The sequence below is a fragment of the Oryctolagus cuniculus genome, chromosome 14, assembly GCF_964237555.1.
Source record: "Oryctolagus cuniculus chromosome 14, mOryCun1.1, whole genome shotgun sequence".
In the NCBI taxonomy this organism is placed as follows: Eukaryota; Metazoa; Chordata; class Mammalia; order Lagomorpha; family Leporidae; genus Oryctolagus; species Oryctolagus cuniculus.
This window is the reverse complement of record NC_091445.1, coordinates 48,038,942-48,066,166: the sequence shown is the minus strand read 5'-3', so window position 1 is coordinate 48,066,166 and position 27,225 is coordinate 48,038,942. Positions and strand designations below refer to the sequence as shown.

Here is a 27,225-nt window from a genome sequence, read left to right as displayed (position 1 = left end):
AGAGGACAGTGAGAGAGAGAGACAGAGAGAAAGGTCTTCCTTTTGCCGTTGGTTCACCCTCCAATGGCCTCCATGGCCAGTGTGCGCTGCGCGCACCGCACTGATCCGATGGCAGGAGCCAGGTGCTTATCCTGGTCTCCCATGGGGTGCAGGGCCCAAGCACTTGGGCCATCCTCCACTGCACTCCCTGGCCACAGCAGAGAGCTGGCCTGGAAGAGGGGCAACCGGGACAAAATCCGGCACCCCAACCGGGACTAGAACTCGGTGTGCTGGCGCCGCAAGGCAGAGGATTAGCCTAGTGAGCCACGGCGCCAGCCAGCTGGTATTTTTAATACCACCATCATTATTATCACTTCTGAGATTTACTCCTATTTAAATACTTTTCTACCACATAGTGCCATCCCAGTAAGTTTCCACTGAAAGGAATAGTTATAATGAAATTTGAACAGTCACAAACTGATCTGGCAACCCTGTACTTTTGCCAGAATAGCTATTAAATGCATCAACTAGAAAAACGGCTTTTGAAAACATAGATCACATTGAAACACTAATAATAAATATTAAAAATACAATTCAAATAAAGCAAAAATGGAAATAAAACATTCTAAGAAGCATGATTCATGATGTATCAACACAACTCTATTCTCTTTGCATCTGTCATTTATATATCTCCAGATTCATAGAGGTCATCCCTACTTTTGAGGTGATGTCCTCTCTTTCATCTCCTTACTCTTCTACCTACTCCCTCTCTCCCCTCCCCCTACTCCCCCTGCATCTCCAGCTCTCCGCCTCTCACATAGCCTCACTCTATCCTGTAGACAACACAAGCGTTAAGGTCTGCATTGTTTACCCTAATGTCACACTAGCATTAAGCTTTTGGTGTCAGGAAGTCTTGAGGGTGATATCAGATTTTAGAACTTTGAATCTTGTGATTTCGGAAAGTTATTTAAACTTTCGGCCACTCATTCTATCCTGGAATGAATGGTAAAAAGTATCTGAGATATATATGCAAAGAGACTTCTTGAATCACATTCCATATACAACCTGAGAATTCTCCTTCCTTTTCTCTTCAACCTATATAAAATGTCTCACCATAAATTTTAATGCTAAGAAGAGATGAAAGTGTAGAGGAGGAAAAATTGAATCTTCCCACAAAATCATTACAATGTCTACCTCCATGAATTTATGATTGTTAATTACATGAGTTGCAGCTTGAAGCCAAATATGCAGTTATAAAAATTCAAGATTCCAGTGTCTTTATAACATCTGACATATTTTTCTTTAACAAGAAAATATGAATAAATGGTATAGCAAAAAAGAAATAAAAATCTAAGGTTTAATTTATTATACACAAGAATCTTAGGGCCTCAAATGTACTAAAAGTAACTATAAAGATAAGCATGCAGGCCAGCGCCGTGGCTCACTTGGCTAATCCTTCGCCTGCAGCGCCGGCACTCCAGGTTCTAGTCCTGGTTGGGGCGCCAGGTACTAGTCCCGGTTGATCCTCTTCCAGTCCAGCTCTCTTCTGTGGTCCCGAGGGCAGAAGAGGATGGCCCAAGTGCTTGGGTCCTTGTACTCGCATGGGAGACAGGGAGGAAGCACCCGGCTCCTGGATTAGGATCGGCGCAGCGCTGGCCGTGGCAGCCATTAGGGGAGTGAACCAACGGAAGAAAGACCTTTCTCTCTGTCTCTCTCTCACTGTCTATAACTCTCTCTCACTGTCTAACTCTGCCTGTCAAAAAAAAAAAAAAAAAAAAAAAAAAAGATAACCATGCAGTTGCACATCCGTATCCAGTGACGAAGACAGAAGACTGAAACTAGTGAAGTTGAGCCAATCTTGACTTTGCACAGTGGCATCAAGAGATTTTGGACTTTCATTCACTTGAGGAACAAAATATTAACATATTTGAAGAATACTTTAATCATGGCTTGTCAAATCTCTATTTTTTCTGTTACATTATCCACTAAAGAAAAATTTGTCTATTCAATATCCTATATTGCCATACTTACTCCTGCTGAATATTAGGTCTTCTTTCCATGCCTCCATATTCATATTCCTCTACAACCTACAAGGAGTGGTCACTCCTACAAGGTAGTTTTCTCGCACTCTTTCATTTTGATTACTTTGAATTATGACCTCAAGTCAGTTTTGTTTGCATTTTACTAAAATATATTATCTTACTTATCTTAATTTTTAACATTGCAGATTTGTGTATCTAATTCCGTATCATTGAACACTCTAGTCACAACATTATTATATTATATGATGTAGTCTGTGTAAATATAAATGACATTTTATAATTATTTGAGAGGCAGAGAGAAAGAGATAGAGACTGTGAGAGTTCTTATCCACTTGTTCACTCTCCAAATGCCTGCAATGGATGGTAAAGAAATGGATGGGAAAGTCTGAAGCCAGCAGTCAGGAACACAGTACAGGCTAAACGTGTGGGTGGGTGGCAGGAATACAATTACTTCAACCATCACTGCTGCACTAGCAAGAAACTGGAGTCAAGAGCTGGAGCTGAAGCTGGAAATCTAACCCAGGTACACTGAGATCGGACTTAGGCATCTTAACCACAATGGTAAATGCCTACCCTTATATCCCACATTTTATACAAAACAGAAACCACATTCAGCACACATTGTGTTGGTGATGATGAACAAGAAAACGGATTTCTGAAATTGTATTATCGATGGACAAGTATATATAAATGTTTAAATATTTTTGTGTTTTATGCAGACAAGAATTTATGAAAGTCCAACTAGTTGATGAAGTCGGTTGGAGAATAGTCAGAATTTGCAGCTGACTGTATATGGCATATATCTATTAAATGTTGGAATACTTAAATAGCAGTTGAATAGCTAACAATGAATTTTCTAGATGCCTACGTCATGACAATAAGTCATTTGGAGAGAAGAATTACTGCCAAGACATATGATTTCATCAGTTTGAAATTGGTTAATGGAACTTCTAAGTATACCCAAATATCTCAGTATTCATGCTTATTATTTGAAATAGATAGATAGCACAATGAACTATGAGCACCTGGAGGTCAACCAACATGTGTCACAGACTTTATGTAAACATCTCAAATCTTTTCATTCATGAAAATCACTGGAGGAGCTTGTTAAGATTACTCACGCCTGCCGGCGCCGCGGCTCAGTAGGCTAATCCTCCACCTGCGGCGCCGGCACACCAGGTTCTAGTCCCGGTCGGGGCACCAGATTCTGTCCCAGCTGCCCCTCTTCCAGGCCAGCTCTCTGCTATGGCCTGGGAGTGCAGTGGAGGATGGCCCAAGTGCTTGGGCCCTGTACCCACATGGGAGACCAGGAGAAGCACCTGCCTCCTGGCTTTGGATCAGTGTGGTGTGCTGGCCACAGCAGCCATTGGAGGGTGAACCAACGGCAAAAGGAAGACCTTTCTCTCTGTCTCTCTCTCTCACTGTCCACTCTGCCTGCCTGTCAAAAAAAAAAAAAAAATTACTCATGACTGGGTCCCACTGCCCTGGATTCTATTTCAGTGAATTTAGGTTGGAAGTCCTTGAATTTGCATGCCCATGTACACTTCATGTGATGTATTATCAAGTGGCTTAAATGTCCCCTTACAGAAACTTTGTGAATGTAGTACATTTTCTGTAACATACTAAATACTGTATAAAGAAATGAGCAACTGAACAAATTAAGAACAAAATTAAGTAACTGATCAAAAGTATGCATGTGTAGCTTAGACATGAAATAAAACTTATCAGTTCCTCTTATAAATATATGTGTGTATTTTAAAGAATTTTGTAGGAATTTTAAATATGCAGGCTTGTATATTCTATCATGTTTAGCATTTTTATTTTATACTCTTCTGTGTTATTACATAATGAACCAAATCTGTACTATATTTCTATCTCAGATCTTTTTTAGTAAAAATATAAGAAACATTTTGGAATTATCTGCTTTATGAATATAATTAGTCATGGAAAGTAAAGATATGTTAGACCCATGAATGAGGCTCAGCATGTAATGTTTATAACTATAGGTGCATTTTTAATGTTATGAACCTGTATTCAGCAGAGAGCAATTCCCAGTTATAGCTGCTACATATCAAGGTGATTGGGAAGCAGTAGTCAGTGGGTAATGTACAGTGAGTGGGCACCTACAATTGTTTACCAGGAAAGTAATAAGAAACAAGCAAATGAAAAATGATACACAGGAAACCACATCCTGTTGATACAACTCAGCACCACAAGAGAATAAGAGGCAATAATTCATGTTAAAATTTTTGAAGTAAATATTGCTAGTGAAGCATATCCAAAAAACCTTTAGAATGTCACAATAATTCACCTGGCATGCATTGAAAAGAGAGGAGCTTTGTTTGCTATTAAACAGATGCACAAAGCAGTAATTATGGTAATTAATTTAGCTGGTGTGTATATTTTTTTTAAAAATTTGCTAAATGGGCCGGCGCCGCGGCTCACTAGGCTAATCCTCCGCCTTGCGGCGCTGGCATACCGGGTTCTAGTCCCAGTCGGGGCGCCGGATTCTGTCCCGTTTGCCCCTCTTCCAGGCCAGTTCTCTGCTGTGGCCTGGGAGTGCAGTGGAGGATGGCCCAAGTGCTTGGGCCCTGCACCCCTGGGGAGACCAGGATAAGCACCTGGCTCCTGGCTCCTGCCTTCGGATAGGCGCAGGCGGCCATTGGAGGGTGAACCAACGGCAAAAAAAGGAAGACCTTTATCTCTCTCTCTCTCTCTCTCTCACTGTCCACTCTGCCTGTAAAAATAATAATAACAATAATTTGCTAAATGTAAAGACCACACAGTATACCCTTATTTAATTAATTTCAAGGACAAGAATAAGTTATACTATAATCACTAGAAGCATAAATATATAGATTCATAGCAGAAAAACCTAGCAACAAAACATCATTTCTTACTTGGACTATGTAAATATAGTTTAACTGTAGATTTTTAATTAACTAATTAAGTAATTTAAAATGCAGAGAGATAGAAATACAGAGACAGAGACAGAAAAATGTACTCCACAAATGCAACATCTAGGGCTGGACCAGTGTGAAGCCAGAAGCTGAGAACTCAGTAGGGTCTCGGGTTGCTGAGACTGAACTAATTGAGCCATCACCTCATTAGCAGGCCTCTGGATCAAAAAGGGCACTGGGCATCAAACCCAGATAATATAAAGAATTTGACGTTCAAGTGAGAAGAAATGAATCTAGACCTAGATGTTACATCTTTCACAAAAATTATCTCAAAATTTATCATAGTCTTAAATGTAAAAGTTAAAGCTATAAAACTTCTATAACATAGGAAAAAATTTAGGGTGTGGTAATGACTTTGTTTTAAAGATTTATTTATTTGAGAGTTACACAGAGAGAGGAGAGGCAGAGAGAGAGAGAGAGGTCTTCCTTCTGATGGTTCACTCCCCAATTGGCTGCAACAGCCAGAGCTGCACTGATCCGAAGCAAGGAGCCAGGAGCTTCTTTCTGGTCTCCCACGTGGGTGCAGGGGCCCAAGGACTTGGGCCATCTTCTACTACTTTCCCAGGCCATAGAAGAGAGCTGGATCAGAAATAGAGCAGCCGGGTCTCGAACCAGCACCCATATGGGATTCCAGCGCTTCAGGCCAGGGCATTAACCCACTGCTCCACTGCACCAGCCCCAGGTAATGACATTTTTTAAAGATTTATTTATTTATTTGAGAGGTAGAGAAAGACATCTTCCATCCACTGGTTCACTACCCATATGGATGGCTGCATTAGCCAGGGCTGGGCCTGGCTGAGGCCAGGAGCCAGGAATTCTGTCTGTGTGTCCACTGTGGATAGCAGGGGCCTAAGCACTTGGACCATCTTCCATTGCTTTCCAAGGTGCATTAGCAGGGAGCTGATTTAGATGAGGAACATCTAGGATTCAAAGCAGTGCTTCAATATGGGATGCTAGCGCTGCAAGCAACGGCTTCACCCAATGTGGTTCAACACTGACTCTGATGATGACTTTTTGATACAACATCACAGGCAAAGTTAATAAGCCAGATTTGCTCATTAGAAAGTTAGGCTGTGCACAAGACACCATCAGCAGGATAAGACGAATCACAGACTGACAGTGACACCTGTGGAACAGGACTAGGTGATAGTTAATGTCATGTGTCAGTTTGACTGAGTTATCACTTGGCCTTTTGGCTAAGATCCAGTAAGTTTGATTCGCTCATGGGGTATCCAGATAGGAGGCCAAATAAAACTATATTCAGATTTGGACTGAATTACACAATCACCTTTCTTTGATTTCCAGCAGGCTAATCAGCTAATTGTAGGCCTCTCAGCCTCCACTATGATGTGAGTTAATTTCTCCAACTATACATATGGGAGGGCTTCAATAAGATCATGAAATATTTTCGTTATATTTTAATTCCATTTTTTTGATGTACCCATAAGATTAAGTTTATTATTAGCCAGAATTCTACCTTTTCGTAATATGCAGTCTTCGTGAACTCTTTTTTAACTTAAGGACTTTATCGTTTTCACATATAATTCTTGATTTTTTCATGGTAGTGTGATATTAATATAAAGGGAACAGTCAATATGATATCAGAAATGACCCCCTAAAATATATATGAAAATGTGGCCCCAGAAGTGCCATCTGGGATGCCACATATGTTACCAGAATTTGGGGTGCCATACGATATCATCATATGTTATTAATAAATCCCCAATATTAATAAGCCCAAGAGGGTTCTTGCCTAATATTTAGAGAAGAATTCTAAATACTGGCATAAATAAACAAGGCAGCATAGTACATTTAGGCTTTTATTTAGTGAGAAAGATACATAGGAGAGTGAGAGCTTTACCTAAGAGAGAGGGGTAAATCTGGGTTCATACTGAGCACCAGGAACCAGCCATATGGAGGAGCATCTAGGCCAGGAAGTCTAGGGCAGGTGGCCCGAAGGCCACCTGTCCTGGAGGCACGGGGCTACAGCAAGCCCCCTCCTGGAAAGAGGCCAGGGCAAAGAAGCAAAGGGGAAGACACACCATGTCCCAGGCTTTTACTCCTCTTCCAGTGGGGAGTGGTTAATTAACCTGATTGGCTGGTGGGCACCCAGGTGTGGCCAGGTAGGGGCATGAGGTCACACAGGGGCGTGGTGAAGGTATCAGGTAGGGTGTGAGGTCACACAGGGGCGTGGTTTCCAGCTCACAAACCTAATCAATTTTAACCTGTATGCTTGCCTACTTCAAATATATACCAGAGATACAGTTCTAAGAATTCAGTGATATTCCTTTCCTCTCTCCTATCCTCTCTCCTTATGTCCTTCTTCTTTCCCTCCCTCTCTTCTTCCTTCCCTTCCTTCCTTCATTCTTCCTTCCTTAACACCCATTGTGTGAATGAATTTTAATTTTTTTCAAAAAAACCCTTATCATGTAAATTCCATTTTCCATGCACTTTTTGAGGTTCACAACATGTGTAGATGTATATATGGTACATTATTGATTCTCTTTCTCTAGAAAACCCTGATACATATTTATACCCAAATAATACAAAGAACTAGTCAAAATCAATAAAAAACAAGAAATGGACAGCATGGTTTAAAAACAAGGGATGAAAGACCTGAACAAATGACTCACTAAAGTAGATGTATGGATTAAAATAAGCATATGAACAGATGCTCATCATCATATACTATTAGGTAAATTTGAATTAAAACAGCAATTAGGAACAAACACTGTGGTGATAGATGGCCATTTGAGATAACTGGCATTTCATTCTGGAGTGACAGTTCTTGTCCTGGTACTCTGTTTCCAATCCAGTTTCATGCCGATGTACCTGGGAACAGAGGAAGATTTTCTCTCTCTCTCTCTCTCTCTCTCTCTCTCTCTCTCTCTCCCCCTCTCCCTCTCCCTCTCCCTCTCTACTTCCCTACCTTCCTACCTCCCTGTATCTCTCCCTCTCCCCTCCATCACTATTATTCTGCCTTTAAAATGAATAATAAATATTTTTTGAAAAGAGCAATTAGATATCACTGCACTTATATACCGTATATAAGAATGGCCAAAAGCAAGAACATTGGCAGACAAAAAACAGACACAGATGTTGAACAACAGGAGCACATTCGTTTTTGACAGGAATGTAAAATTATACAACCACTCTAGAAAACATTTTGGCTGTTTTAACATAACTAAATATAGCAATCGTGCCTGATATTTATCCAGGTGATCTGAAAACTTGCATCCATGCAAAAAACTCATGCATTGGTGTCTGCAGCAGTTTGTTTATAATCACCAAAACATGGAAGTAATCAAAATGTCTTTAGCATATCCAGATAATGGAATATTAACACAAACAGAAATATTCATTCAAAAAGTATGGGGTTTTTTTAAACCAAAAATTGTACTGCCTATGACCCAGTAATCTCACTGTTAGGTATACATCCAAAAGACAAGTAATCATTATCAAAGAGATACCTGCTCTACCATGTTTATGCAACACTTTTACAGTAGTGAAATAGGGAAACAACCAAGGTATCCACCATCAGATTTATGGATAAAAATATTTTACATATACACAATAGAATCCTATTCAGCCATAAAAATGAAATTCTGCCATTTGTAACAACAGAGATGGAACTAGAGAACATCATGTTAAGTAAAGTATTAAAATATCAGACACAGAAAGACAAATACTACGTGTTCTCCCTCATAAATGGGAGCTAAAGAAAATCAGTATGAACATAGAATGTTGCTTGTGAGAGAGGTAGGGAGCACAAAAGGAGTTTGGGAAAAAATAAGGGAAGCTGGGTGTGATTTCTGGATTGTGACAAATATTATTTGTTAGAAATAAAGGAACCTGGGTTGGGAACTCTGTATAATTCTACAATCTTTGTTTTGTAAATTTAAAACTATTCTGAAATTAAAAGTTACAAATAAAATATGCAGGAAGTTGAACTGTGTGCTACTAAGTGGAGGAAACCAATCTGAATGGCTAATTGCAGTGTGATTTCAGGATTTGCTGGGAAAGGCAAAATTATGAAGACAGAAGAAAGATTAGTTGTTTACCCGGGTTGTGGGAAAGGGAGGGATGAATCAATGGAGAAGAGAGGGCTTCCAGGGCAGCACAGGTATTGAAAACTATAAAGGGGATATGTGGCATTATACATTTGCAGGTCTCAAATGTGTAAAACCAAAACGAGAACCCTCATGTGAATTCCAGGCTTGGGTGATAGTGATGTGTCAATGTAGGCTCATCAGTTACAAACAATTCTCTGTACTTTCTTTCTTGATTTTATTGTGAATAGACCTGAAGCTGCTCTGAAATATAAATTTGATTTAAGTTGAGAAAGGTCCATCAGCTGAGCTGTAGAACACCCTACTTACATGCACGTGCAGTAGGTGTTAGAAAGGCTGTTCTGATATTGGCATCAGGTTACTATGACATTTGATGGAGAAGCTCCCAGTTACATATCTTCAGGAGAAGTCATTGCTAATCACAACTAAGCCGTCTTCAAGAGTTGTGAGTTTAAATGCATTCTGAGATAATTGTCTCTTACATGTATGTGTCATTGTCAGATATGATGTTTTCTTACCATGGAACAAATGTGGCTGGGAAGTGTTTCCCATTTTATTCAGGAAGTAGTTACATTATAAAAGAAGGGAAAACTGGTACTGCAATAAAATTATTGAAGGTCTTAATGTAACATAAGAGATTTTTCTGGCTTCTCATTTATCTATTCAGTTAGTTTGATGGCAGTATGACAGTGCAAAAGAGAGAGGGAGAGAGGGAAAGGGAGAGTGAGTATCAGAGTCTTCTATCACTGATTCATTCCCCAAATGCCTACAACAGCAGATCAGATCCAGGGTAAAGTCAGGAGCTTCAATTCAGATGAGCGTCAAGGACTCGAGTATTTGAGCCATCACCAGCTGCCTTGCAGCATGTGCATTAGCAGTAAGCTTGACTGGGATCAAGGTAGGACTCAGACCCAGGAATTCTGATGCGGATGTGGGCTTCCCAAGCAGTAGTTCAATTTCTGCAAAACAATGCCCACCACTGATTTCTGTTTTGTAAAATATGATTTTATTGTAGGATGTTATCCTTGACAAAAATCCCATAATTCTCCCCACCAGAGAAAAGTTCTATATACTTCATAATTTTAGGCAATGCCTCTGTTTTTCCATATACTATCAAATGTACATCCTCTCAAAATATTTTCATAAATCTTTGTAAATTTCCACTTCAATTCTATTCCTACTTAAGTAATTATCATATGGGATAAAACATTGTTCTTTTTAACAAGGATGCTTGAGGCTTTTTCATATGCGTGAATCAGATGAATCATTTATTATCATATTATAATTTCTTTTGATAAGAATAATTTTCTTTTCTGTTTAGCTTCAGGAAGTTTTCCTGATCTTCAATTATATGTTCACAGTGTTTGAAATTTTAGGGAACTTTTTTCCTGCTGCCTGAGGCTGTTCTCTTGAAGTAACTGCAAAGCCAATCAATTCAATAACAGCCATCGTGGTTTGATTTCTCAAATTCAAAGCAACTGATTGACCAATCCTTTCCACTTTTAAAAGGCTACATTTTAACCTTGAATATGAAACTCTACTTCCTCTCCTGTTCCAACTTATTGCCTGTAAAAGCATTCCGTGAACTTCATAGTTAGCAGTTGTAATTGACAACTTCCTGTGAATGAATGAATCACACCAATGACTAATCAAGTGTGAGTTTGAGTGAAGTCATGGAGTCTTTCTGAGAGGTGGCATGATCCAAATGTGTTTCTTAAAATTAAAAAAAAGTTTATTAAATGACTGATGTTTGGACTATTATATATGTGTGTGTCAGAGAGATATATATGTATATATCCATGCACACATTTATATTTCTACATTTATACACATATATGTACATATGAGGATACTTCAAAAGTATATGAAAATAGGATTAAAAGGTAAATTATTTGGTGCATAAACTTTTGAAGATCATGAAGATATTTCAAAATATACATTTTCCATGATCTTTCTTAAGTACCATCATAGAAATGTAAATGTACATGAATGTATTTACCTATAATATGTGTCAACTAAATAATAATATTATAACATCATGAATATGGTTGGAAAAAACTTGTTCTTTTGGAAAGTGTATTTTTAATTTCTAAATTTTAGATTATTTACAGATTATCAATTTATGTTTATGGGAGCTGGTGTTTATAGATGCACAATCATGAATTGGTATACAACATTTTTCATCTCTTTATTAAATCCAAGTCTGTTTTATGAAAAAGTTCATTAGGTATCCTCTATGGCAGTATGAGATAAGAATATGATTTTTTACATGTGATTTTTAGAATCAAACTCATCACTTTCTTTGTTTTGCATATAGAACTACACCTAGTTCTTGTTAAAGTTTTTTTTAAGTTTTTATTTAATGAATGTATTTTTCATAGGTACAACTTTAGAAATATAGTGGTTCTTTCCCCCATACCCACTCTCCCACCCCAACTCCCATCCCCCCTCCCTCTCCCTCTCCCATCCCCTTCCTCTTTTGGTACATCTTTAGTTTGATTTTATATACAGAGTACCAACTCCATGTTAAGCACAGATTTCAACAGTTCGCACCCCCCCACACACACAACATATAGAGCACAGTTTGAGAACAAGATTTGCAGTCGATTCTCATGGGATGCAGTACAACTCATAAAGGATGGATGTCCTACATGGGGAGTAGGTACCCAGTGACTTCTGTTGTTCCTTTAACAATTAACACTCTTATTTATGACATCAGTGATCACCTGAGGTTCTTGCCATGTGCTGCCAAGGCTAGGGAAGCCTTTTGTGACCATAGACTCCATCAGTATTTGGACATGGGCATAAGCAACGTGGATGTTCTCTCCTCCCTTCAGAGAAAAGTACCTCCTTCTTTGATGGCCCTTTCTTTCCACTGAGGTCTCACAGAGATTCTTTGTGTAGGATATTTTTGCCACAGAGTCTTGGCTTTCCATGCCTGAAATGCTCTCACAGGCCTTTCAGCCAGACAAGGAAGCCTTAAGTGTTGATTCTGAGGTTAGAGTGCTATTTACAGCGAATGTCATTCTAGGAGTCTGCTGTGTGGTCTGCTTCCCATATTGGACTTACCTTCCTTTTCAATTCTGTTATTATTACCAGATACTTGATGTTATTTATATGATCACTTTTACACTTAAACCTATCTGTATGTTGACTTTAACATTTAACATTCAATGTGATTGTCCTAACAATTAAGATGGCATTTATACCACCAATTTTAATGGGTTTGGAGTCCCATGACAAGTTTTTAGGCTGTACTCTTAGAAGTAAGTCTGTAGAACTATATGCCGTAAAGTTGTTTTTTTTTTTTTTTTAAAAAAAAGTGAATTTGTCTTGATGTATGTTCAGATGCCTCCTGTCTACAATCTCTGTTGAAATATTCACTGTCCTCCAGCACCTTCCAACATCCAACTTGGTCTTTGCTGATGGGAAGTTATGGAAATTGTTTGTAAAGAGGAAAACTGACCTCTACTCAAATCCATGTGGCTATCTTACCTGACACTTGAGAATTACAAATTGTAAAATGTTCAAACACCTCTGAAGAAGGAACAAGCTTGAGAAACAGCACTGCTCTCAAAAGACCATTTTCCTCATGAAATGCAGACAGAAAAGAAAGGCAGTTTGCCACTGAAAGAATGGTTTGGGTGACATGATTATAAACAATTGGAGAAAATTGACATTTTGAGATTCAACAATGTGTTACAGTCCTTGTATCTACTGTTGAGGAACAGTTTTTTTTTTTTTTTCCTTCTTACTATTTGTTGAACTCTTTACTTATTGTAGAGTTAATCATGTGAGTATAAAGTAAACTGAAAGTAAGTCATTATAAAAATTCAGAGAGGGAATAAGAGAACAAGGGGAGGAAGGGTGGAAGTGTAGGCAGAAGGGAAGGTAGGGTGGAAAGTATCACTATGTTCCTAAATTTCTATGTGTGAAATATATAAAATTTGTTCACCTTAAAAATCTTTAAAAGGGATTCCAATAAAAATAAGAAATAAATAATTAATTAACTGGAGAGTCAATATTGTGTAAGGTACTATTTTTCTCAAAAGGGTGACTATCTCTCAAAAGTTGTCTATTTAAAAATTAATCTCTTAGAAAAATAAATTATTATCTAATCTATAACTCATAGTAGTTTTTAAAATACATGTATTACAGGAGTCATTAGAACTGCCTTACATAACATGGACAGAGAAGCCAGAGAACACTACTCAGTGGTGATTCAAGCCAAAGACATGGCTGGACAAGTTGGAGGGCTTTCAGGGTCAACTACTGTCAACATCACTCTGACCGACGTCAATGACAATCCACCACGGTTTCCTCAGAGTATGTACCTTTTCCTTATTATTTAAAGCTGTCACTATCCACTTGTGTAAAACAAAATGAAATGATGAATAGATATTGTTATGTCTTTTAAAATGTGACTTTTTTGTTCCTGTATTGTGTGAGCTCCTTCCCATAGGCGAGACTAAAGAAATCACTCCATTTCTTGTCTCCTAGACTGGGACATAATCGATATAATGTCAAAAGAATGAGTTTCAGTTGTAATCACAATTACATATTTAAAGCAGTGCAGCAGTATCAATAATGTACTTTGGCATTTTCTGAAGTAGTTATGTATTACAAAAGTATTCATGGAAATATTGAAGATACATTTGGATATAGGCATTCCACTCATGCAAAATTATCCCATATATACTTTCTGTAAACAAATATCTTTTAAAAATTCTCCAGATGAGGCATACATTGTGGCTCAGTCATTTAAACTGTAGTTTGAGATGCATACATCCTATATCACAGTGCCTGATTTCCAGCCACACCTCTGTTTCCAATCCAACTTCCCACTATTGGATGCTTGGAAGGCAGTGGATAATGGCTCAAGTACTTGGATCCCTGCCACCAAAATAGAAAATCCAGATGGAATTCCTGGATCCTTGTTTTGGCCTAGGCCATTCCTGGATGTTTCAGGCATGTGGGGAGTCAACTAGCAAGTCTTTTTGTCTTTCTCACTGTTTCTCTTACAAATAGACATTAAAAATAAGCATTTAAAAATCCTTTATGTCATGAATTAATGCTATACACATATACGCATCATCATCATCATCTAAAAGCAGGTTGCCACTAATATCAAGTAATCCTCCCATTTGCCATTTTGTTTTCTGCAATTTTAATTTCCTATTGCCAATCATTGTCTGAAGATATTAAATAGAAAATTCAAACATAGATAATTTATAACTTTTAGAATGCGTGCTATTCTGAGGAATGCAATGAAATCTTGTGCCTTCTCACTCTGTCCTGTCCAGGATAGGACCCACCATTTGTACAGAATATTTTTAATTTTTTAAAGATTTATTTATTTATTTGAAAGATGGAGAGAGAGAGAGAGAGAGAGAGAGAGAGAGAGAGAGAGAGGTCTTCCATCCACAAATTCACTCCCAGTTGGCTGCAATGTCCGGAGCTGCACCTACTTAAAGCCAAGAGCCAGGAGCTTCTTTCAGGTCTCCCACACAGGTGCAGGGCTTAGCCATCTTCTACTGCTTTCCCAGGCCATAGCAGAGAACTGGCTTGGAAGTGGAGCAGTTGGAACTTGAACTGGTGTCCACATGGAATGCTAGCACTGCAGGTGTCAGCTTCACCCACTATACCACAGTGCCGGCCCCCAGAATATCTTTATATACAACATCTTTATACTTGCTTTATGCAACATCTTCACATTCATCACTGAGTAGTCAGACTTAGTTTCAGAGCTAATGTAGAGGTTTCATGATGCTTGTATTCAAGTAACCCTTATTTTATTTAGTGAAGTTTCCAAAGAACAGGAATAGCAATGGAGCAATCCATTATTCCAGAGAGAATCTGTAAAGTACTTTCTTTAAATGAAAAGGTGGAAGTTCTCAACATATAGAAAGAAAAAGTCACGTGCCAAGGTTGCTAAGACATGCAATAGGAACAACTCTTCCATCCTGAAAGTGTGAAAAAGGAAAAAGAAATCCATGCTAGTTTTGTTGTCACACTTCTAACTGCAAAAATTGCAGCCACAGTGGGTGATAAGTGGTTAGTTAGGAAAGAAAATATAGTAAATTATAGGTTTCCTCACTGACTGTTGTTTCAGGCATACACTAGGGGTCATGGAACATAACCCCAGAGGATAAGTGGGGACTACTGATAAGGTAGAATTTCAGAGAAGAATATGAGCCTTGAAGCAAGAGAATATAAGAAATCAGCCAATTCAGGGAGGAGAGCCACCTCAGTCCTGTGAGATTGTAAGGAAATTATATTCTTGACATCCTCAGAATGTAAAGGATACAATTTCAATGTATTTCAGTGTTTATTTAGCAGATACCTTGCTTCATATCTTATAGAATAATCTATGGTGCCATAAAATCATACAGAGGATTGTCCCTTATGTCCATTTTACTGAAGATGTTTAACAACTATAATAAAGAATATGGCATGATAATGTCCAAAAGGCTTTCAAGAAGTCAGCATGAAATGTATTTTCAAGATTTATCTCTCTTTTTTTTAAGATTTATTTTATTTATTTGAAAGATAGAGTTACAGAGAGAGGTAGAGGCAGAGAGAGAGGTCTTCCATCTGCTGGTTCACTCCCCAGATGGCTGCAATGGCCGGAGCTGTGCTGATCCAAAGCCAGGAGCCAGGAGCTTCTCCCAGGTCTCCCACACAGGTGCAGAGGCCCAAGGATTTGGGCCATTTTCTACTGTGATCCCTGGCCATAGAGCTGGATTGGAAGAGGAGCAGCCAGAACTAGAACTGGCACCCATATGGGGTGCTGGCGCTTCAGGCCAGGGCTTTAACCCGCTGCGCCACGGTGCTGGCCCCTAAGGTTTATCTCTTAATATAATTCTACATACACATCTGCCCTAGACATAGTGGAATACTGCATATTCTTTGAAAAATATTTATTTATTTGAACGGCAGAGAGAGAGAGAGAGAGAGAGAAACAGAGAGAGCACTCCTATCTATCTGCCTATTCATTCATCAAATACCTCAACAGCCAGGACTGGGCTGGCCTGAAGCCCGGAGCCAGGAACTCAATCCAGGTCAAACAGTGACTTCACTGCTATACCCAGTGTTGATTCCAATACTATTTTATACATTTAATAAGACTTTTTACCTACTTTCTTTTTCATAAGATTTTATTTATTTATTTGAGAGGTAGAATTACCACAGAGACAGAGAGAGACAGAGAGGTCCTCCATCTCCATCCATTCACTCCCCAAATGGCCACAAAAGCCTGAGCCAAGCCTATTGGAATATAGGAGCCAGGAGCTTCTTCCGGCTCCTATACCTGCTTTCTTAAAGTGCAATGACTCGACTTTAACACCCTGTTGTAGGTGTCTCTGAAATTTCTGTTGCATATTTGGCCAAGCATCCATCAACTTTTTTTCTGTTTTGTAATACTTTTGCACATTCATCTTATTTTTGGAGGTGTGCCTTTCCTCTATTACAAGGGCCTCTAAGAATGATGTTTCATTGGCTTTTGTAACACTAGGTGTTCAGGCCAGTGCCCAGCACTTGATGAATGATTATTAAATGAATGAGTCAGTGAGTTGAATTATTCTATCTAACTACCATTTCCAAAAAGACCATTATTAAAAGACATTCAAGTCAAGTGCCTGGTTAAATAAAAACCAATTTAAAATGTTCATGGTACAGATAAGATTATTTGACCTGGGTTCATTCGTGTGGCTTTATGAAGAAAGAATGTTATAAAGGAAATTATGTATCATAGATGAGTTCACATTATATTGAGTGTTAAAATACAAATAAATTTTTAAATCATTTTACAAATTATAATACATTTTAAGTTATTTTTATTACTTAGTCCATATAATATGTATATATACATATATTGCAATGAGACATGCTACTTTATGATATATTACTTAAAATTTCACTATAGATTTCTGTTTATGTATGCCATCTTGTGATTTGTTTCATTTTTATTTGTTTTTCCACTTAATGTTCTTGAATTTTTTATGTGTTTCATTTCATTCACTTTTTTCTCCCTTAATATTTTGTTTTATTTTCTCTTATTTTCTTCTTAGTTTCCTTGGATATTACAATTCATTTCATTTTACTTTAAATCATTTGAAATCCTATCATTTGCATCAAAATGGTTAGAGTTGGAGGACACCATGTTGAGTGAAATAAGCTGGACCCAGACAGACAAATATCGCATATTCTATCTTATAAGTGAAAGCTAAAGTAAAAAAATCAAATTGAAAAACAAAATCAGAGAAATGCCTGTGTATATCAGTTTTGTTGCAAATTCAGTATTTTATCAAAACTGTTTTAAATTCTTGTCAAATTAAGAATTATATGCTATAGTTTTGATGGTTTCATGACTGTTTTAACATTTACTTTATATGAGTGGAGTTAAACATCTCTTCATTTGATGATTGTTTATGATCTTTGTCAATGTTCCTGTCCACGGTGATCTTTTACTTTTTATTTGTTGAACTCTATATTTAGCTGCTAATTAAGTCTTTGACTATAATGTGAATTTTAAAAATATGCTATCACAAAAATAATAAAATATTAAGTTGAATTAAATGAAATAGCTTTACAACTGTTTAATTCCAAGTTCTCTTTGATTTTTTTTGCTACTTTTGTCATTTCTGATATTAATTCCTATTTGAAATTATCTTTTTTGTTGTATTAAATAGTAACCATTCATTTTAAAGATCAATGCATCTTTCTGATGCTCTTTGTTGCTTGCTGATTTTCATTGTTGTTTTATTTCTTTCTAGAATATATTTTTTTCTCAGCCGGAAATATTAAATTTTCTGAAAATACACCTTCCCCTTTTTCTGCGCTGGTCTGATGGCAATGAATTACATTTTTAGAGGCTATTTTTACTCACAATAGAATTCTAGTTTGACATATTTTTCCTATTTCAATAATTAATGATGTACTTTGCTGACTACCATATCTCTTGAAAAATGAACTACCAACCTTTTTTAATGCTTTACTATAATGCACTGTGGTTTAATGCATCTTTCTCTTTTAATATATTGTGTTTGGATTTCATAAGTTAACTGCCATGCATAGATGTGATGTTGTCCTTTTTTAACTGTTTTATGTTGTAAAGATTTTTAGAGCTATTTTTTCTTTGTTTGTGTAAACTCTTGGCTGTAATTTATTTAAGTCTTTCTTCTACCACATGCTTTCATCTCTTTTCTCCTAGTTCTCCAGTGCATGCCTGTGAGATCTTTCAACTATGGACCATCAGTCTGATTTTTCCTTTTTTATATTTAGTTATTTTTTGTCACTCTTCTTTCACCTGAATATTTTTATTGATCTTTATTGCAATGCAACAATCCACTCTTCTGCTATGTTTAATCTCGTTATTTCCATCTGTTATATCTACTATATTTGTATTTTAGCACTGAAATTTTTAGTTATTTAACTTTTACATAATTTCTGGAACACAGATTATTTGTTTCTGTTCTGTTGTCTGATTTTTTTATTTACTTTCATATTAATCATATGTAGTTAAAGTGATTTTTAAAATAAATTTTCCTTTTTTTTTTATGACACACAGAAATACAATAGCTTTACTCTAACGGTTCGCTGCCCAAATGCCTTTTAATGGGTGGGGCTAGGCCAGGCTGAAACTAGGAGTTAAGAACTCAATTCAGGTGTCCTGTGCAGGTGGCAGGATCCCAACTACTGGAGCCATCACCTGCTATCTTCCAGGGTGCACATTAGAGGTACATGGAATGGAGAATGGAGCTGGGTAGCAAGTCAAGACACAATATGGGATGTGGGCAACGATTTGCCCAAACACCTACCCTTAATAGATTTTCTTTTTTTTTTATTTTAAGCACTTGATAATTGAAAGAGGGTGAGCGAGCGAGTGAGTACAAGTGAGACTGATCTTTCATTCTCTAGTTCACTCTCTAGATGTCACAACAACGAAGAAGCCAGGAACCTGGAACTCAGTCTTGGTTTCCACATGGCTTTCAGAGACCCAAGTTCCTGAGCTACCACCTGCTGCCTCCCAGGGCACACATTAGCAGGGAGCAGGAATCCACAGAAGAACCAGGACTTCAACCCCAGCACTTCAATATGGATGCAGGTGTCCCAAGCGGCATCTTAAACCCTGGGCCCGAGTCTACCTCCTAATAACTTTTTTATTTTAAAACTTTTTAAATTTATTTTTTTTAAAAACTTTATTTAAGGTATATAAATTTCCTGTGTTTTATATATACAAATTCAGGAGCAGAGTGATACTATGTGATACGTAGCCATCCTTCCTGCCCATGCTCTCAACATTCAACCTCCTCCCTCTCCTAGACCCACCCTTAATTTTTATGAAGATCTATTTTTAGTCTACTTACTCTTAAGATTAACCCTACACTAAATAAAGAGTTCAACAAATAATATAAAGGAAACAACACTGATCCTCAACAGTACAGACAAGGGCTGTTACAATCTTCGAATCTCAAAATGTCAGTTTCACTCCTATACATTACCTTTTAGGCACTCTATTAGTTACCACAGATCAAGGAAAACACAGGGTACTTGTCTTTTTGGAATTGACTTATTTCACTAAGTATAATGGTTTCTAGCTGCATCTGTTTTATTGCAAAAGACAGGGTTTTGTTTTTTCTTTAACCACAGTTGATGGGCATCTGGTTTGGTTCAATGTCTTAGCTATTGTGAATTGAAATGTAATGAACACAGAGGTGTCCATTACTCTTTCATATGCTGATTTCATTTCATTTGGATAGATTCCCAGGAGTGGAATGGCTGAGTCAGATGATAGATCTATATTCAGACTCAGAGGTATCTCCATACTGTCTTCCATAATGACGGTACCAGATTACATTCCCACCAACAGTGGATTAGGGTACCTTTAACCCACGTCTTTGCCAGCATTTATTTTTTTGTTGTTGTTGTTTCTGTAGGAAAGCCATTTTTACTGGAATGAGTTGAAACTTCATTGTTGTTTTGATTTGCATTTCCCTGACAGCTGTCGATCCTGAGCATTTTTTCTTATGTCCATTGGCCATTGAATTTCCTCTTTTGAAAAATGAGTGTTCAAGTCCTTTGTCCATTTCTTATCTGTATTGTTTGTTTTGTTGTTGTTGGGCCTCTTGAGTTCTTTATAGATTCTGGATATTAACCCTTTATAAATTTCATAATTTGTGAATATTTTCTTGTATTCTGTTGGTTGCTTCTTCATTTTGCTGAGTGTTTCTTATGTAGTGTAGAAACTTCTCAATTTTATGTAATCCCATTGTCAATTTTGGCTTGATTGCCTGTGCTTCTGGTGTCTTCTACAATAAGTTTTTGATTTTCCAATGTCTTGCAGTTTCTCCAGTTATTTGATTGAATTGTGTTACAGATTTAGGTCCTTAATCTATTTTGAGTGGATTTTTGTGCAAAGTGTAAGGTAAGGATCTTGCTTTACACTTCTTCAGATGGAGAGCCAGTTTTCCCAGCACAATTTGTTAAAAAGACTGTCCTTGCTCCAGGGATTGATTTCCGGTTTGTTTGTTTGTTTGTGTTTTTGTCAAAGATAAGCTGGTTATAGATATGTGGGTTGATTTCTCGAATTTTTATTCTGTTCTATTGGCATAAATGTCTATTTTTTTTTGCCACACCAGGATATTTTGATTATAATTGCCTTGTAATATATCTTGAAATTTGGAATTTTGATGACTCTAGCTTTTATAAAATTGCTTTAGCTATTCAGATCTCTTGTGTTTCCAGACAAATTTTAGCACTGTTTTTGCTATATCTGAGAAGAATATTATTCATATTTTGATTATGATCACATTGAGTCTCTAAATTGCTTTTGGAAGTATGGGCATTTTGATTATATTAATTATTCCAAACCATGAACAAGGAAGGTTTTTCCATTTTTTTTTGTGTATTCTTCTATTTCTTTAATGTTTTGTAATTTTCATCATAGAAAACTTTGACCTCCTTGGTTTAATTTATTCCGAGGTACTTTGTTTTTTTTGTACCTATTGTGAACAGGATTGATCTTAGAAGTTATATCTTGGCCGGCGCCGTGGCTCAATAGAATAGGCTAATCCTCCGCCTTGTGGCGCAGGCACACCAGGTTCTAGTCCTGGTCGGGGCGCAGGATTCTGTCCCGGTTGCCCCTCTTCCAGGCCAGCTCTCTGCTATGGCCCGGGAGTGCAGTGGAGGATGGCCCAGGTCCTTGGGCCTGCAGCCACATGGGAGACCAGGAGAAGCACCTGGCTCCTGGCTTCGGATCAGCGCAGTGCACCGGCCGCAGCGCTCCGGCCGCGGCGGTCATTAGAGGGTGAACCAACGGCAAAAGGAAGACCTTTTTCTCTGTCTCTCTCACTATCCACTTTGCCTGTCAAAAAGAAAAAAAAAAAAAAAAAAGAACTTATATCTCAGCCATGGCATTGTCTGTATACATAAAAGTTATTGATTTTTGTGTGTTAATTTTATATCCTGCCACTTTACCAAACTTTTTATGAGTTCCAAGAGTCTCTTAGTGGAGTCTTTTCATTCCCCTACATATAGAATCATGCCATCTGCAAACAGGGATAGTTTGAAATAGTATAACCTTTGTCTAATAGCTAAAATATCAATAATAAGAAGAACAGTAACTATAATGTTGATTATTTCCTTCTTTATTTTGTCCATTTCCCATTTGGAGTTACCGATTGAATATAGCACATAAACAATCATCAAAACATGTGATTACATTATCTGCCTTCAAGAAGGACTGAGTAGTTTGCATGCAGATATAAGGAGTGTGAGTTATCTAAACTGATTGGATTTTGTTAATCTAACCTCTGCACTTAGTCCTGGGAGGTAGCTCTTCCTCCTGGGAATATTTTCTCTACTCTCCACTGAGGTCCCAAAGTTGAAAATTTTCAAATTTCCCAGTACTTCATGTCGAAATCATTTAGATTTTTGGCCTTCTATCTTCTCTTTCTATGGATTGCATAGGCTCCACATGTGTGAATGTAGCTTCTGTTACCCATAATCACAAGAAAAACTGCATTCAGATATTTGGCCTCATTTCTCTTAAAATTCTTCTTTGAATCTTTACTCTGTATTTTCTACTACTGTTGCCAACTCTGAATTCACACTGTCTTCACAAGCGACATATTTTCTGCTTAGACTCTTTCCTCTAGCACTGTCTTTAAAAATACCCTCAATCACTGTGGATATGAAATCCACAGTGTCTGTCTCTGTGTGTGTCTCTCTGCCTTTCAAACACAAATAAAACAGGTAGTAGTTCAAGTACTTGGGTTCTTATCACCCTATCAGGAGACTTAAATTGAGTCTGGGCACCTGGCTCTGATCTGATCCAGCTCTAAGTGTTGTGGACATTTGCAGACAAAATCAACTAACAGGAGATGTCTCCTTGTCTCTCTCCATCTCTATCTTTTTCATGCCTTTCAAAAAAATAAATCAAAAGAAATATTACTGCATATTGCTTCCTTTCTTTCAAAAATCATACCTCATCCAAGCCTTCCTATGTTCATTTTTCCAGTGGCTTGAAGCAGTAACTTTATGTATATCATACAGCTTTAATAGTAATAGTCTCTGAGATTGTTACATATTCCACTCCATCAGAGCCATATTGGAAAGTTCATCCCACTTAAGTCTAACTTGAAAGTTCATGGAATTTAATTAGACATATATTAAATCAACTTGACATTCTGATTGACTAAACTATGAACTTTGAAATAAAACTGAAATATTCAAATTAGTTATAAAATCGACAGTGGGCAATAGTATAAATATTTTATTCAGTTATCAGGAAGACAAATGTTTAATCTCTTTAGACTTATTTTTTGAAATAAATATAATAAAATTATTTAGCTATATATTTATTAAATAAGGCATGTATATTTATAGCATATGTTCCTATGACAAAGTCATAGCTATAAATAAATAACACTGTTACATCTAATGGTTATAAAATTGGATGTTTTGAAATAATTTGAGGTTGTCTGTCTAGAAGTTTGCCATTCATAATATGTAAATCTTTTTATTTGATTGCATTCCATGGCTATGTTATAGATTAATTCTTTTTTACTTACTATTTTATATGTGCATATATGTTTATGGTCACAGAGTTAACTTTTGTTAGAAAATACTGACTGTTACCAGTTTGTTTTTATAAATCAATTTATAATTCCACACAGTACGATAAAAAGTAACACTAACTTATAATTATATTTTATAAGGGTGAGAATTTAATCCAGTAGTTAAGATGTCCATGTCTTGTGATCACTGGAAAATCTGGATTGAACACTTCTCTTTGGATATTGAATCCTGCTTCCTGCTAATGCAGACCTGAAGGGACACAGCAGTGAAGCAGCGATTGTGTCCCTGTCACCCAAATGGGACTCCTGGATTGAGCTGCTGCCTCCCAGTTTCAACATGGCACAGCCACAGCTGTTTCGGGATTAGAACGTGATTCAGTAGATGGGATCTCTGTTTATGTGTGTGTCTCTGTCACTCTGCTTTCTAAAGAGATATATAAGTACATTTACAAATTAGATATTTATAGAAGTCCTTCCAGCATTTATGAGTCATTTTTATGATGAAAAGTGAGAGAATATTTTAAAAAAGTGGCTCACTCTACCAATACTTTGAATAAAAACCTTATAACAGCAAAATCAGTCATATGATATTGCATGTTGACTCATAGTAACAGAATGGAATAGGTTAAAAACTGTAAAAGTATTATTCTAGAGATTCTAGAGAACAATGATAAGTTTGATGTAATACAATTGCCATTTGCAAGTGTGGCATTCAAGTAATTGCAGTATTCACATTTATCATATTTTTGGATTAAAAACATTGCTTGTCTGATGAAATGCTTAATCATCAATATTCAGTGTGTTTCTTAAATGTAGGAAGATTCATGATCATGTATATATGCAAATATCTATTTAACATTTATATGCAAATATCTATTAAAATTATATGTATATATATATATATATTTATATCATGCCCAGCATAAACTATCCATATAAAATGATTGAAAGAGAATATTTGAAAGTATTTGAAAGGACAAACTGGGTAAGTCAGACCTCACAGCTGAACCACTTCCATGTCAATTCATCTTCCCTGAGAAGCTTCTATGAACACACATATTGGATTTTCACTTCCACAAACTACCATTTGTGTAAGGAAAATATGAAACAGTCTGAATAATTGTAATAGGCAGCTTTTGTAGGCTGGGATTCCGGGTTAATCTTAGGGAATGACTTTTTAGCTCACCTGGAAAAGCTACTGAAGCAAAAGCACAGGTCTTTTTAAAAAGCAATTAGAGCCAATACTGTCCTGGGGAAAGAGTATATTGAAAGAGACAAGCTTTGGTGAACCACATGGCCTTTTATTCTTCTCACCAAGCCTTCCTTTACTAAAGGAACTTCACTAATCACTAGCATTGCATTACGCAGTCTAAGAACTTATGTGAAAAGGATCGCATATGTTTATAAAAGTATGGCACTTCCAGAAACAAAAGTATAAAGTAGTGAGACCTATGTATTATTTTGGAGTAAAATGATACAGTCCTGAGATTAAATTAATGAATCTAGCACCACTGAAAACAGTAAAAGAAAAAAAATGTGCCAGTGAATTAGAATATATCTTAGCAAATATACACATATATTTGAATTAGGAAAAAGGATTTTATTAGCAAATTACAAATAAGTTGGTACCTAAAGTATAAGTTTACACCTTGTACCACATATCTCAGAAATTCTATGTGTTGTATACAGAAAAACAGATCATTTCTAACATTTTGAAGAAAATTACATTTTTGTAGTAATAGTAAACTCCTTTGCAGGATCAATACTAATTATCATGAATTCCCCATATTCATGGTATCTCTCCTGAATTTCCCAATTCTAAAGAAATGTTCAAGTAGTAATTGTTAATATCTTGACTTTATCTTGTCTCTGTGTGTGATTTAATATTTTAGCCATTTTTAACGTTTATAATTCAGTGATATTTTGTATGTTCACACTGTTGTGCAACCACCACTACCATCCATCTACAGTTTTCATCGTGAAAATTGAAACCATCTACTCATTTGCACCAGTTCTTCCTTCTCCCACCCAACCCCCCATCTCTGGCAACAACTTATTTTTATGAAATTGACTGTTTTTGGTATTTTATATAACTGGATTCATACAGTGTGAATATGTGTCTTTTTGAGTCTGGCTTACTTCACTTAACAGAATGTTTAAGATTAATCCATGTTGCAACATATATCAGAATTTAATTCCTTCTTAATGTTATTATATTTCATGTTTACAGTACATTTTATCTATTCATTCATGTACTGCTGGGCATGTGTGGTGAATCCATCTTTGGCTATCATGAACAGTATCTCTTTGAGATCTCATGTTCAGTGCCTTAGATGTATGCCCAGCAATGGGATTGTTGGATCATATAAAATTCTGTTTAATTTCTTAAGGAATCACTATACTATTTCCCACAATATCCTTACTATTTTCTCACAAACAATGCACTGGAATTCCAGTTATAATTTCTCCCCAAATCAGAGTGAGCCTAGTCCAAGCTGTAGTCCAGTAACTACAGCTGGGTCTCCTACAAGGACAGTTGCAACTGAAATACCTAAATCAAAATCTGCTGCCTCCCAGGCTCGTTTCTAGGGAGCTGGATCAGAAGTGAAACAACGGGGACATAATTTAGGTCTCTGACATAGGGTTCAGGAGTTCCAGTCAGTGGCTCATTCCAATGCACCACAATGCCGACCACCTATTGATTTTGATTGTATGTTCTTAATCATTAATGATAAGCATTTTCAACATACTTTTTGGTCAGTTTTATGTCTTCTCTTGAGATATGTCTATTCTGTTATTAATTGAATTATTTGGTGAATTTTTGCTTTTGGGTTAAATTCCTTATAAATTCTATATATTAGCCCTTTGCCAGATGTGTAGATTGCATACATTTTCCTCATTGCTATAGGTTGTCTATTTATTCTTTTGATTATTTCCTTTGCTTTAGAGAAGATTTTTAGCTTGATGTAATTCCATTGATCTATTTCTGCTTTTCTTCCCTGTGTCTGTTGCCATTTTCAAAATGTGTCATATAAGCCAACATCTTTAAGCATTTCTCCTATATTTTTTCTAGTAATTTCATAATTTGGGGGCTTACATTTAAGTCTTCAATGGATTTTGAATTGAAATTTTAACTTTTAAGAGATGAGTGTTTTTACAGCATAATTTACTGAATAGACAGTCAATAGGCTAGCCTTTTCTCAGTTTTGTGTTCTTGAGTCCTTTGTCAAAAATCATTTGGTTATGAGTGTGTGAGTTTATTTATAAATTGTATTCTGTTCCATTTGTCTGTTAAATGCCAACACCATACTGTTTTAGTTACTGGAAGTTTGTAGTGTGTTTTTAAGTTAAGTAGTGTAATAATGACTCCACTTCATTCTATTTTATCAAGATTGCTGGGGTCATTTGGCATCATATGGTTCCATATGAATGGCATGATTGTTTTTTCTATTTATATGAAGAGTGACACTGGTATTCTAATAAGGATTCCATGGAATCTATAGATTGATTGGGGTAGTGTTAGAAAAAACGTGGTTGCAAAAGAATCAGAAACAGAGAGAGGCAACTCCACAGCTGGGACAGATTTATTAGAGAATAAATCTGTGAGGGGTCATGAGTCACAGGTGCCAAAGATGCTCCCCCACAGGCCGAGAGGGTTTTGTAGGATAGGGTCAGGAGGGACTTTGCAGTTCCGCAAGTGTTGCAGCCTCAGCAAGACTTGCAGCCACATAATGAAGTGGATCTGACACCTGTGATTAAGTCAGTTGGGCCTAGGACACTTCTCAAGCGGGAAGTGAAGCAGACATAGCACATCTTGCTCCTCTCCTTCTAGGTTCCTGGGATAAGGCTGTGAACACACCTTTGGCTGTACATTCTAAGCTTCTCCTCTTTTACATTAGATAGTATGAGAACCTCCCTCTCTGCTTCCCTCCCTCCCTCCCTCCCTTCCTTTCTTTAGAAGACAGTGAAATAGACCTCACATCCAGTGGTTGACTGGTTTGCTCCCCAAAAGCTAAACAAACAAACAGCCAGGGCTAGGATGCACCAGATCTCCTAGGCAGGGACTTAGGGGTAGGAACCTCCATTTCTTGACCCA

General features: G+C 37.0%; 1 protein-coding gene across 8 annotated transcripts in view; it reads left to right on the top strand.

The window, feature by feature from the left end:
• Positions 1–27,225, top strand: part of CDH18 (cadherin 18) — a 966,744-nt gene that overhangs the window by 827,318 nt on the left and 112,201 nt on the right. For all 8 annotated transcript variants that reach the window (XM_070056895.1, XM_051853855.2, XM_051853858.2 and 5 more), the window contains one exon: positions 13,210–13,377. In XM_070056895.1, the coding sequence (XP_069912996.1) occupies positions 13,210–13,377 (168 nt within the window). The remainder of the gene's footprint in view (positions 1–13,209; positions 13,378–27,225) is intronic.